General features: G+C 37.6%; 1 protein-coding gene across 1 annotated transcript in view; it reads left to right on the plus strand.

Annotated features, from left to right (window-relative positions):
- LOC146323030 (bromodomain adjacent to zinc finger domain protein 2B-like) overlaps positions 1-13,315 on the plus strand; it is a 70,377-nt gene that overhangs the window by 22,782 nt on the left and 34,280 nt on the right. The window contains exon 3 of the mRNA XM_084725218.1: positions 11,492-11,656. Within this exon, the coding sequence (XP_084581344.1) occupies positions 11,494-11,656 (163 nt within the window). The 5' untranslated portion in view covers positions 11,492-11,493. The remainder of the gene's footprint in view (positions 1-11,491; positions 11,657-13,315) is intronic.

Below are 13,315 nucleotides of genomic sequence, written 5' to 3' on the forward strand. Positions count from 1 at the left end.
TCGGGTGCACCTGTAGACCTTGGCCTAGGGGTGGCAATCTGTTGGTACCTCATGACTTAATTTGAGTCCAGTTCAGATGGCTATGATTTGATAAGAAAACAATTATTTATGCATCTTGATGCATTAAAATTAAACTTTAAAGCAGGGAGTGCTGGTTGTTTTGTATCCATCTGTGGTTGCTCATGCTCAGCCATTCTCACCAAAACTCAAGAAGTGGCCAAGTTTATCACATAAACATGATGTATGTTGCATTTAGAGGTGGGAGTCTTTTTGTCCAATTTGATTCTAAGTTCCCAGTTCCCCTAAAATTCAATATGAAACATATCTGGCAATTAAATGATGCCCTTCCTTTTTATTTTAAAAAGCTAACCACATATATTGATGAATTAGTTCATGTTAAGCATCATACAGTTGGAGGCGGAGTGCTCCGCTGTGTTAACGCTGTGTCTCCAGCAGTAAGGAACATCTGATGCCAATAAAACATGTTTTGAAGTCATTGTAAGAACTATAAAAGCATTATTAAGTACTCATATCGGTACTCAGTATTAGCAAATAACCAAATGTAAGCACTTGTACTTTGTCTGAAAAAAGTGGAATTGGTGCAACTCTAAAGAATGTGTCAAAGCTGGAAGGTCTTCTGCTTCTATCAGTGTATCATGTTAATCCCTGTTGTCTTAATCATGCTTGTTCTTTCCTGTCTGGAGTGTTGAGGGTCCTTCTTGTTTTTTGTGCTCCAAGAATTTGTAATGGGAGTAGTAAGTCCCATGGTTCTCCACATCAAAGTGACTGGTGTAGAGATGTGATGTGTCAGTCCTCATGCATTTCCATTAGACGGCTGATGCAAGAGTACGGCTATTGAAAACCGTTCTGCTTTTATCTAGCTGTAAAGGCACGGCACTAAATTATGAGCTTAAAATTCCTGATTACTTCACTTTTTCTATATTATTGACCTTGATTTAGGACGTTCGGCATGTGCACAGGTGTTTGTTTGAATGTAACCAGCATCGTCTGCTCCAATAAAGCAGTGGACATATGGACACTGTGTGACTAATGCTTTGAAAGGGACACTCGGGATCTGTTTTATTGCTTCATTTGGCACACTGCAGTCCCACTTCCCATTACGGTTGCCATGTGATTTATGTTGGACTCTTTGGAGAGTGAGAGAGAGGCGCTTGGAATGAAAAGGCTGTGATAGCGATGTTTACCTTGATCCTGGCTGCCTTTTATTTCATCTCGGACATTGACAGCAGGGAGAGATGGGTTAAAAGCCCTGTTAGGCCCCATGTTTTCCTGTACATAAATGCTGTTTCTCTGATCATATAAAGCATGAGGATGTTATTGGCATTGCAGTGTCAAGCCTTTAAAGATAGACAGACCCTTTTACCTTTTATCCTCACTGTCTCTTGCATGATACATAGCCAGAATCACACCATCAGACTGCACCACACCAACTTTCACCTACAGACAACTAACAGAGGCTTGATCGATAACATACGACAGCCAGATTTTTGCAATAATGTAGTTCTGTAGCATAATCCACTAAATGGCCTCCACACAGCTGTTTGTCTAACAAGCAAATAAGCAATAATCATAATATCACAAGGATGTCTTTGTCTTCTTTTACAGTCAAATCTAGAATAGTAGATGGTTTCATTTACTTTGCTATGTGTTATTTAGTAGTGCCTTTGCACTTTGCACCAACATCTTACACTCATGTTCAATTTGTAGCTATGCCTCTTGTTAGATGATTGCACCTGATTTATATTCAAGGTCTTTTTTTCCCTGTTTACATGCAAATGTACGCCTTTCACAACCCAATAATATTAAACTGAGGTATTCAACTGCTGAATTTGTATAACATTTTCAGTCACAGTCAGACTGCGTTACCACCTTGCTTTCTGTGAGCAAGTGATGCAAGCAATGTTTTATTAAAACTGGCTTTTTTATCATACACATGAACATTTGTTTGTGTCTGGACTCGAGTCTGGACTAAGCAAACACACATTACTAAGTTTTCTTTTTTCAGTAGCATGCACATATTTTTAAATGTTTCGAATGAGCTCTCAATAGCAGTGATTAACCTGAGAATGAGTGGTAACGGAAACCGTTACCTGCAAACATTTGGTCTGCTACTTTATTGTAGTTTTTTAAAGTCAGGTCTTGTATGTGCACATTCTTCCCTCCAAAAGGCAGACATCTTCTTGATTTGCATCACAATTATATTACTGAATGTCTAGTTAGAAGTAACCCTAGTTTTTAAATAATAAAACCTTGTTGACATTGTCTTTTTTGAGGCCAAAAATTTTACAGTCACACATTTAGTATCCACATTTTATGCCACTTTATCTCCTCATTTTATTTGTGAATTTTACTTATCACAAACAAATGCTCATTATAATGATGCCTTCAGCAAATGATGGTGAACAAATGGTGCATGAGTAAACAGAGAGGGTGTGGTGGGAAGTCATGTAATGATAATAATATGGTGTACATCTGATTATCTGTAACAAGTGTTGGCTTGCCTTTCTTCCTCCTCCCTGTAAATACTAGGAACTGGCTACATATGAGGTTATGAACAGGTATACCCTTACTTTTAATTTTACAGTTAAGGATTCATTCATATCAAGTAGGGATGTAACAATATTGAATACTGCAGTCTAGCAATAAATAAGTCTGAATAATGCACGGCGTGACTGTCAGAATATCTACTGTGATATTATTTTATTTTATAAAAGGCTGCTACTGACTGCTGCATTGTTTTTGCTTTGCAATTGCACGTACATAATTCAAACATTCATTCCAATGTTTTACACATGCTTAGGTCATGGCTAGCTGCTTTTATTTTATTTTATTAAAATGGGAAATTAGAAGCACTTAAGGTTAAAAGGAAAAATGCATTTTATACAATCAGAAAAAAAATAGTACTTTATTTTTTCAAGTTGTCATTTTTCTTTGTTTTTTAATATCACACTAAATATCATATTGTGGACTTTTTTATTTTATTGTTGGTATTATTGAATTTTTGATATTGTCACATCCCTAATATGAAGTGTAGCATTCCATTGGAAAATATACTGCTTTATTCACATATTAACAATGTAAATGTCATCCACGGGATGCCATTCTCCCTGTACCACCTGCATTCCTAAGACAACAACAACAGATTAATAGCAGTTGATTGGGAGATGCATGAAATTACTTGTCCTTTTCTCCCACTCTACCCCCTCTCCTCCTTCCTCTCTGTATGTGTCTAATTAAAAACTGCGGGCTGAGCTACACGATTTATGGCTAATGCTTGCTGCTGATGGGGCAGCAGTAGGCAGGAGCCCTGAGAATGTGTTCATGATGGATGTCAGTCTGTGAAGAACATGTGGGACTCCTGTTTCCAGGCGCCATGTCCCACCCCCAGATCACTCCTCATGAAAATGATCCACATGCAAACTGCAAACTGTGCTAACGCTGCTATGAAGGACAAATACATTGCTTGGAACATTTGTCATACTGAGGCTGCACATCATTCATCAGAGTCCTTTTGCCTCCTTAACAACCAGCCTCTCCACTGTATTCATGGTAGCATTCAATACTGGTTTGAAACAGTCGATACAAACAGAAAGTCATTTTTTTGGCGTGACGGTCTCCCTAAAAGATGGATTTGCCCTGAAGAAAGGTTATAACAAAATGGCTATGCTTTGTGTTTTTCTGGTAATTCTCAAGAGCAAAAATTGATTATTATCCTGGCAGTATGAGCCCAGGTGGATCTCTTTTTCAGGCTCGCAGCATGTGCGCGTTCTTGCATGGGAGGTCAAAGATGTGATTACACTGGTGCATAAAAGACGATGGCTGAGACAGGACATTTAGGGAGTAGATGATGTTTGAAGGTGTTTAGCTACATGAGGGCAGGCATTGCCATGGATCACATTTAGTGATTGAGGAACCCCTGCTGTATGAGTGTCACAGAGCATCCCAGATTGTAACCAACACTGCTCTGCCATCTGCCAGCCAACAGTAATAGTCAGGGCTGTCGACCAGTCGCTCCATAGACTGCTTATTTACAACCTACATTCAATGGCTTCATCTCAACTTTTCCATCCTTGATGACAGCCATGCTTGCCTGCACTCATGTGCACAACCTCTGGAAAGCACATGGTTTGCTTTCTCCCCCTGCATGGTCATAAAAAACGGGCCTGTGCTGCAGAGAGTAAACCTGATATGAATGGTAAACCAGCAGAGTATTGATTGTGTAGCAATGCCATGTTTTCCTTTTTAATCACTCAGCACAGCTCCTCTCTCATGACAGCATGTTTAGTGTATTTAAACACCATCATCTGAAAAGAGAGTGTCTTGTGTTTGTAGAAACCCCAGAACAATTTATTTTGCGGTTTCTTTACTTCTCTATGATGATAAACTAAATATCTTCAGGTTGTGAAAAAACATGATTTAGGGACGTCATCTTGGGCTTTGGAAAACATGATTGACAATTTTCAGCATTTTCTGAATCATTGCAGCTCTACATTTTAGCACTAGTTTAGGTTCAGCAGTCGCCTTGCCACTGTTGGGTGAACAAAAATGCAGAGGCTGCTTGCTTGTACACTAAACTGAGATGAACTGTAACTTCCTCAATAACTTAAAAATAGGACCTGACCAATATGGATTTTTGAGACTGATACAATACTGATTTTAGAGCTTAAAAAAATAATAATAACTGATTGCCGATATTGTGGCCAACGTAGTACCTTTTTCAGCTGAAATAAAAATAGACATTTTTATGTAGCTTGTGCACCAATTTTGTATATACATTTCCATGATATGACTATGCAAAGTCACTCAGAAGGTTGTTTTCTTTTACAAATAACTATATTATAAAATTATATATATATTATTTAACATGCTAAATAATTTAATATCTACATATGCCAACCAATTTAGAAACACTGAGAAGATATAGAATAAATAAAAATAAATAAATATTAATTAATAAATAAATAAATGTGTAAATAAACATCAGTACTGTTAAGTATCAAACAGTTGCTGAATATGTAAATAACTGACTAATAACAATTAGGGCCAGTATGTAAAAAAACAAGAATAGCTGCTCAGTATTTACATCTGCCAGGAGGCTCCTCTTGGCCTCATGAATGTTCATTGTGCTAAATCCACATCACCTCAGATATTGTTTTCTGTATTATATATTCTAATAAAAAAGTTTTCATATCGTGCATATCAGTGAGCATATACATCTATACTGATTAATCCATAATAAGCCCATGTCAGGCCAATATTGGGCCGATATATCGGTCGGGCTCTACTTAGTTATTCATTGCATCCTCAAAACCTACTTTGTAGTGTCACCTTGTTAAATAACCACTTCCACTGACCCACTTGAGCAAAGTGTGTTGGTTTCCATTTGAAAATACTTGCATGGGTGCAAAAAAAATGTTTCTTAGAAGCTACAGCATCATCATCAAACATAGCAGACATTAGCTGGCCTTGAAAATCCTGCTGTGAGTAATGCTGTGTGTTACTGTAGTTTTACCCCTGATGCAGGTCAGTGTGGAGTTTCCCTCTGTTGCTGGTGGGATGGGTCAGACACAGAACACTTCATCACTTTCCAGATAGTGTAGGAGTCAGGGACAGGAACAATAACTTGTCATCAGAAGACACTGGTAGAATGAAGAACTGATTGAAACTCACAGGAGCATGGCATTTCAACTGAACTGTGGGTGGGTGTACCACTGAACTTGTTATGCACCTCGCTGCTATGACCCCTCACACTTCATTTTCTGTCATTCGTTGACCATAAAAAGCGTGCCCCACAGCGAGCTCTCATCCTGCACATCTTGTGCATGTACACACACATGTGTGGGGAGAAAACCTTCACAAATAATTGACTTCATTTCAGCTGGTGTGCTGGGTGACCTCAAAGAGACAAAGGCAAGTGGGGGAGTGAATGGCCTCTTTTAAATTTGCTTTACTGCTGTCAACCACTGGGAAGGTTTCAGTCTCTGCTTTTTACGTGACTTTATTTCCTCCCATCTAGAAAATCACTGAGGCCAAAAAGCAAGTGGTGTTACTATTTTTCCATCACTGCAGAAGGAGTTAATTGTGTTTAGTGGGATGATGGACAGACTGGGAGACTGCAGCTTTTGTCAGAGCAACCATGTATATAATCAATCAAGGAGATGTTAATGTCTGAGGAGGTGTATTTAATATAGTGATGTAATGCTAATTAGTAGGCCACCAGGAATGCATGGCAATTATATTCAGACTTTGACATATTTGTGACGTTTTTTGTTGGTTTTTTTCATGCACATACTCTGTATTTTCATCACTTTACTTTTATTATAGATTGGTGTAAAACAGAGAACTGTTGAGTGATGCAGTTCTCTATCTTAGAACAGCATCAAGACTGATACACTACCTCTCTCTGTCTTTTGCTTGTACCTTCCATTAGCTGAAAAGACGCCGTCCGAACGCTGCTGATCCATGCTGATGACTCTGTTACTGGATTATCATTGTTAGTTATCAGCCATCTGTTTTTGTGCACGAAGATAAACATGGACACAGAGGAGCACACAATAGAAAACAAATGCTTATGTGCACCCAAAACAAGACTAAGTGAAATATGCCAAGCTCCAAGACAGAGTAAATGCACAGACATAAAATTCATCAATTTCCGTCGTTAGACAAACTCTTTTCAAACTCAGATTCTTCATAAATTGTGCTATTTTTCACGAGGCATTGTCTTTTTATTTTTTACAGTGTACTTCAGCATTCATTTTAAAGGAATAGTGCAACATTTTGAGAAATACTCTGATAATCTTTTTGCTGAATTAGATGAGTCTGATTCCATTCTAATTTTTTATGGTAAATATGAAGCTACAGCCAGCAGCCGGTTAGCTTAACTTAGCATAGTGACAGGAAACAGGGGAGAAGTGCTGGCCCAGCTCTATAAAAAGGTGAAAGGTAAAATTAGCCTACTTGCACCTCTAAAGATGGTTAATCAACACGTTATATCTTGTTTGTGTAATTTGGTCAAATACTATACTAAAGTGCAAAAGCAGTATCCTCCCCAGTTCCATTCTCTCATCCAAATTTTTCACTTATGGCTCCAAAAAACTCAAGACTTCTACATCCACATTGTCAAACGTAAGGCTTCAAAACAGTAGCTGACATATTAGTGGATGATGTAAAAGTTATCAATCTCCTCATATAACTCTCTGCAAGCGCATTTCCCAAAATGTCAGACTATTGTTTTAAGCTAATAAACCCCTGAACATTTTCTGCAAAGCTTTCAGAATATGAGGTGACATTTGCATCAACAAAACAAAAAGAAGAGTGCTGGCTTTTTTAAAGATCCAAATAGATGGTAGATAACAGAAAAATGAATGGGGCAAAAAGAAAAAAAAAATAATTGAACACTTAATTTAAATCAGTGGTTTTGTAAGCTTCTGTTAATCTGTTTTTGAATCCAGGGCAACATGTTGGTTCTAGCTTTGCCTCTTCACAGCAGAAAGTTCCTGTGTTTGATCCTGGGCTTATTCTGTTTGGAGTTTGATTGTTCTCCCCCTTTGTTTGCACTTGTCTGCTGTTGGTGTTTCACTTTCCCTTTTACATTACAAAGCATATTCCTCTCAGGGGGATTGGAGACCTTTAAAATAGTCTGTTGGTGTGAGTGTGCCCTCACACTTGTGATGGACTGGCAATCTGATGAAGAATATTCACTACCTCCCATCCAATGCACAAATGCATGCTGGGATGCTGCTACCCCTGACCTTGAGTAGAAATATGCGAGCGCAAGCAGTACATTTTTCCAGCTGCTAACTAAAGATCATTTGATCATCCTTTTTTATCATACTTGCCAGTTTGCATAGCCAAAATGTCAAGAGAATTTGCATCATTCATACCACTTTGTACATGAAAAATAGAAATGTACCCTGAAAGAAATCAGAATATAGAATATCAGCTATGTTTTGAGTAGGACCCAAGGCCGTTATCATGAGAAATGTTGCACAGTGTTTGTATTCTTGGTTAGACTGTTTATTTGAATAGATATAGCAGCCTATATTTAAATGATTGATGCTGTTTTGTGCTTTGTCTCTTCAGAATCTCATTCTGTTTATAAGTTCATTGTTTTCCTGTTGAGAGATATTTTTTATTCAGAGATGACAAGCTGAATTATGCTTGTGGAGTCATATATGTGAACATGACTTTGATTCAATCAGAGTCATTTGTTCTGTAAATAATCTCTGGTGTATTAGCATATGTGCTTTCATAGGACCTGCGTCCTGCTGCTTCAGATGTCTGCACTGTGTCCCTTTTATCTCACATGTTTACATTACCTCGGGATGCTGTACACACGTCCATCAAATTAATTTTAAATATTTATGTAGGTTATAAAACAGGTTCTGTACTGACTGCCTCATGTGGTTTTATGATTATTACTTATTACCCTTTGTAAATGCAGCAAAACAATGTTTCCCTCCAGAGTAGTTTTGCATTTTGCTCATATACAGTATTCTTATTCGTTTGCAGTACTAGATTTGACAAGTGAAGTCAATTGTAAATCAGTTTTTAACATTTATAAAAGAAGGGCTACCACAGGCATCATTTTACTTTTAATGATGGAGTAGAAATGAATTAGGTGACCCAGTAAGAGAGCATATCTGCATCATATTGCTGTAAAATAAAGACGTAAATTAATATTGTAAGTTGGTATGCAGAATTGACAAGTTACACATTTTACTTCTTAAGCCTTGACAAAATCTTTGCCATCCCAAAATGTGATGCTGTTTGTACAGACTCATAATTGATGCATGGACACAGAAGGTTTTTGATTTCTGTTAGCGTACTGGACATCTTAGAAAGACAGATGAGGCGTGATGTGGCAAGGTCAAAATTATACACAAATGTTTTTTTGTTTTTTTTGCTTTTCTTTTTTTAATGTTTCATTATAAATATGAAAGCGTCTTTGTTCTGCACAAACTCCCACCCGCACGACGGCAGGAAACGGTGGCCTTTCCAGTGAAGCATGGCTGCAGCTTTCATGTCATTTACGTCTCATCAGTGCTGTTCCTGGTGAGGGATGATACTTGATATTCAGAGGGTTGCTTTGTCTCCTCAAATTAATCAGCTGCTCCTGTTTTCTTGTGCAGAGGAGAATCACCAGGGAGATCTACTTGTTGGTGTAATGTACAATACTATAACAACGGCAGGCTGTGAGACAGAATCTGGAAGCATGCGTTAAAGTTAAAAGAGGATTTCAGATGTGGGGTTTTGTGATCAGTGGGATGTGAAGTGGCATAAATAATGGAAAATCCAGGAAATGTGGTCCTGATGAAAAGAGTACAATAGCACTACAAGAATCTCTGTGGCATGAATTAGATGATGGGCAGAACAACAGTGGTCTGAGAGTCATCAGACGAAACGGTGGAGATGCCGATTAAGGCTTCTGTTTATTCATTTGCAGGGACAGACTTGATGTAGAGACTGTGGAAGGATGAATGAATATGTGTCCCTAAGAGGCTGAAGGTTGTATGTCTTATTAAGGCTTGCTCCTTCATTAGACAATCACAGTGTGTATGCCAGCACTTTTACATTAAAGAGCTGTGAAGGCTTTTGATGTGACTGAGTTGTCATCAGCACTTTGTGTATTCTGCTGTATGTGTGTGCGTGCATGCTGCTCTTTCAGCTTTGTTTTACTGTGTCACTCTATCCCTCTGTATTGTGAATATTAAGTAAAAATTAGGAGCGAGGATATAACTGAAAAAATGTTGACAATAAAGTATTTCAGTCTATTGATAATTATTGCTAATTTTTAGTGACCTATTTTTAATAAAGACCAGAACAAAAAACCCACCAGTTTATTTTGACATTAAAAACTTTATCTATCAAAGCACACAGGTAATAGGCCTAGAAATAATAAACTTTAAAAAAAAAAAAACTGCCACACTGATGATCTGACCTGTCCTTTTTAAACCACTCCCTCACCGTCCGCACTCATTTTCTCACTCCACGCTTTTCTGTTGTTGTGTCACATGTCAGTGATGACAAAACAAGAACAACACACCTGTTACGTGATTGGCTGTTTGCGTGTCACTCATAGCACGCTTTATTATTAAGGGATATGCTAGGCTGTTAATGATCCAGGCTATATTCATTGTGTGCTTTCATGGTCGTTTGCATGTAATTTATCTAAGTGAAACCATTAAACATTTTATTAAACAATGTTCTTATTGCTATTGATGATGTGTTACTGATACATATCACTGATGTTTTATTGCCCAGATCTAGTAAGAATGCAAAATCACATCTAAAATAGTCACGTTGTAAATGTGCACTACAAAACCTCCAAAATTCAGCATTAGTGCCATTATTAGTGTTTAATTACAATTTGCCTAGAGTCATTCATTTAGACTGCAGAGTTCAGCAGAATAATTACATAGTGTTATTATAGAATAGGGCTGAAATTAAAAAAAAATATTGTTGATTACTTTTATTATAAAATTGAAAAATTGATTGACCTTTTACTCTTAAAAAGTGTCAGAGGATGGTGAAAATATTTGGTTGGTTGGTTAGTGTTTCCCAAAGCCCAAGATGACGTCTTCAAATGTCTTGTTGTGTCCACAACCCAAAGATATTCAGGTTACTGTCCTAGAGGAGTAAAGAAACCAAAAAATACTGACATTTAAGAAACTGGAATCAGAGAATATAGAGGAATATATAGAGAAATAGATTATTAATCAATTAATTGTTGCAGCTCTGCAGCAAAGTCAGCAACCCTCCAGTTCATGTGGGTGTCAGGGTTTCTTTCACCATAATGACCCACTCACTAAAAAAATCAGTAATTTGACACAAAATATTGTATGGCTGCAACTAGCTGTTATTTACATAGTTGATTAATCTTTCAGTTATTTTCTTGATTAATTGATAAATAGTTGTTATAGTCGTATAAAAGAAAATTAGCAAAAAATGTTAACATTTTTGGACATTTTCTCTTACAAAAACGTCTCAAACTCATCAGTAATTATCAAAATAGTTAGCAATTAGTTTAATAATCAATTAATAATCTGTTTATTGATCAATCAATTAATTGTTGCTAAAATATTGCTATATAAAAGCTTTATTGATTTAAAAAAATATATTTTATTGCTTCTGCTAAGTCCTCCAGAATCTGATCAGAACTCGTCCATAGCAACAGTCTGTTATTCAGAAATAACAGACCTGAGAATGCAGTAATTAACCAATCAGAATCTAGTTTTCATGAAAGCCATGTAATGAACAGTATTTTGAATCACTGGCCAGCCTCATTTGTCGTGACAGTGGACAACATGTTGCTTTCACAAAGGTCATCTGAGAGACTCCAGTGTTGTTGTGAAGGTAATTCAGATGTGTGTCAGAGAGCGCCTCAGTCTCAGTGGGGTGTGTGTTTTTTTTCTCCTCCTCTTTTCTTTTTTTCTGCCTCTCTAAGTGTTGACTGGATTGTGTTTGACAGATATGGAGTTTGGAGAGCGGCTGGCCTCCCCATCATCAGCCCCGTCCTCCCTTCACATGGCCTCCTCTTCAGCCAGCTCCTCCCCTGCTCCACCCCAGACACCCTCCACCAAGTGCAGCAGCCCGGCCCCCAGCCCTGCAGGCAGCTCCCCTCTCACCACCTGTGGTACACGCGCACACACACACACACACTCTCACTCAAACAAAGTCAAGTCACAAGTTCAGATATGACTCAGACTGAATTTTTTTTATGCATTATTTAGTTTCAAGCAAATATATTTTATCATTCTGCCCACATTTGGGATGAGGTGTGAAATTATTTTAGGTAGGTAAAGGTTTGAGTGTGCAGCGCTGCAAAGAGAATTAATAATCACCCACAAAACAGCCTTAAATTCACAAGCTGTTAATAAATGTAAATGAATGCACCATTCTGAGTGACTTTACAGTTAATCTGCACTTCATAACTGCATTTCCACACAAACTTTTGAGAGGGGAAAATTAAGAAAAGACAAATCTATTTGGAGGAAGTTTTGTTGAAAACGCGAAATTAAAATTGTGCAACAATAAGGGGGCTTAAGACACCTTCCCCCAGTCGTAACATGTTTCAGACAATTTTGATAGGAACGGAAAAGCTGTTGAATTAATGAATGCCAACAATTAAAAAGCTTTGCACGCCCTTGTGGATGTCTTTTGACAACCTTTAGCTCCAGTTTATCCTGTGTGATTTGACATGTCTGTCAGCCTCACACTGTGCATGCAGCCGCCGACATCCTCTTGTTTTCTCTGAATACTAATTGTGGTCAAAGCCATTATGCACTGAGCAGCGGTGATGCATAAGCTGTCAGATTACCCCTGACCACAAAATAATGTGCAAATTTACATACCGTGGTTTGTGATTATTTTTTTCCCCCCTTCACGATAAGATGCCCCAAAAAGTAGTGTTTTTCTTTGTCATGCTATCACAATGAGGAACACATTAGAGACATTTCTCATAAATTATTCATTTTCAGACCCCCACACCAAACGTGCACAGAAATTTCCCAGATAATTTATTTTGGACTGAGCACTAAATGCTGAAAGCACATTGGCACCTCTGTAGTCACATCGCTGTTGTGACTATCAAGTAAATTGAGTTCTTTTAAGAGATTTCTTATCCCCTGTGGGAAGTAGAAGAAAGATATCACACAACTCACAGCGGTAACACCCCTTTGAATAGAATCATACTAAGCTTTCATATTCTTAAAAGCTTTGTAATTGCTTTAACTAGGTGAGTTTATCTAAGAAAAAAATATGCAGCACCTCCTAGTGAATTTAACATAGTAAGAACAAGTGTCTGATTCCATGTTGGTATCTGAGAAAAACCATGGCCTGGTTATTTTAGAGAATTTGATGACAGATTTCACAGTTCCAAGTCAGCAGGAAGCACTGGTACATTTTATAAAAGCGAGCCTGAAACCTTAGCAGACACTTGAGGACTTTTGTTAAATTTGCCCCTTAATTTAGTGTATTTACACAAGTACTTTTTCAGTCTTTGAATTTCAACAATTAGATTGAAAGGCAGAATCTGCAATTCTCCCAATATTTATTTTTCTCTCAATTCACACCTATTTGTGAGTGCCCAAAAAAAAAAAAAAACCCCAACATTTTGGAGTTAATACAGCATAACATGTTGCCCATTATATCACTGGATACCCTGGATACCATATAGACTATTTTTGAATTGAAAATGTAAACAGAAGTTGTCAGGGCACAAAACTAAGGATCTGTTCATCTGTAGAAATTAAAACTTGATAGTCTAACAATGGAATACCTGTCGGTACAAAAT

The sequence above is a fragment of the Lutjanus erythropterus genome, chromosome 8 (genome assembly GCF_056507025.1).
Source record: "Lutjanus erythropterus isolate fLutEry1 chromosome 8, fLutEry1.hap2, whole genome shotgun sequence".
NCBI lineage: Eukaryota > Metazoa > Chordata > Actinopteri > Lutjaniformes > Lutjanidae > Lutjanus > Lutjanus erythropterus.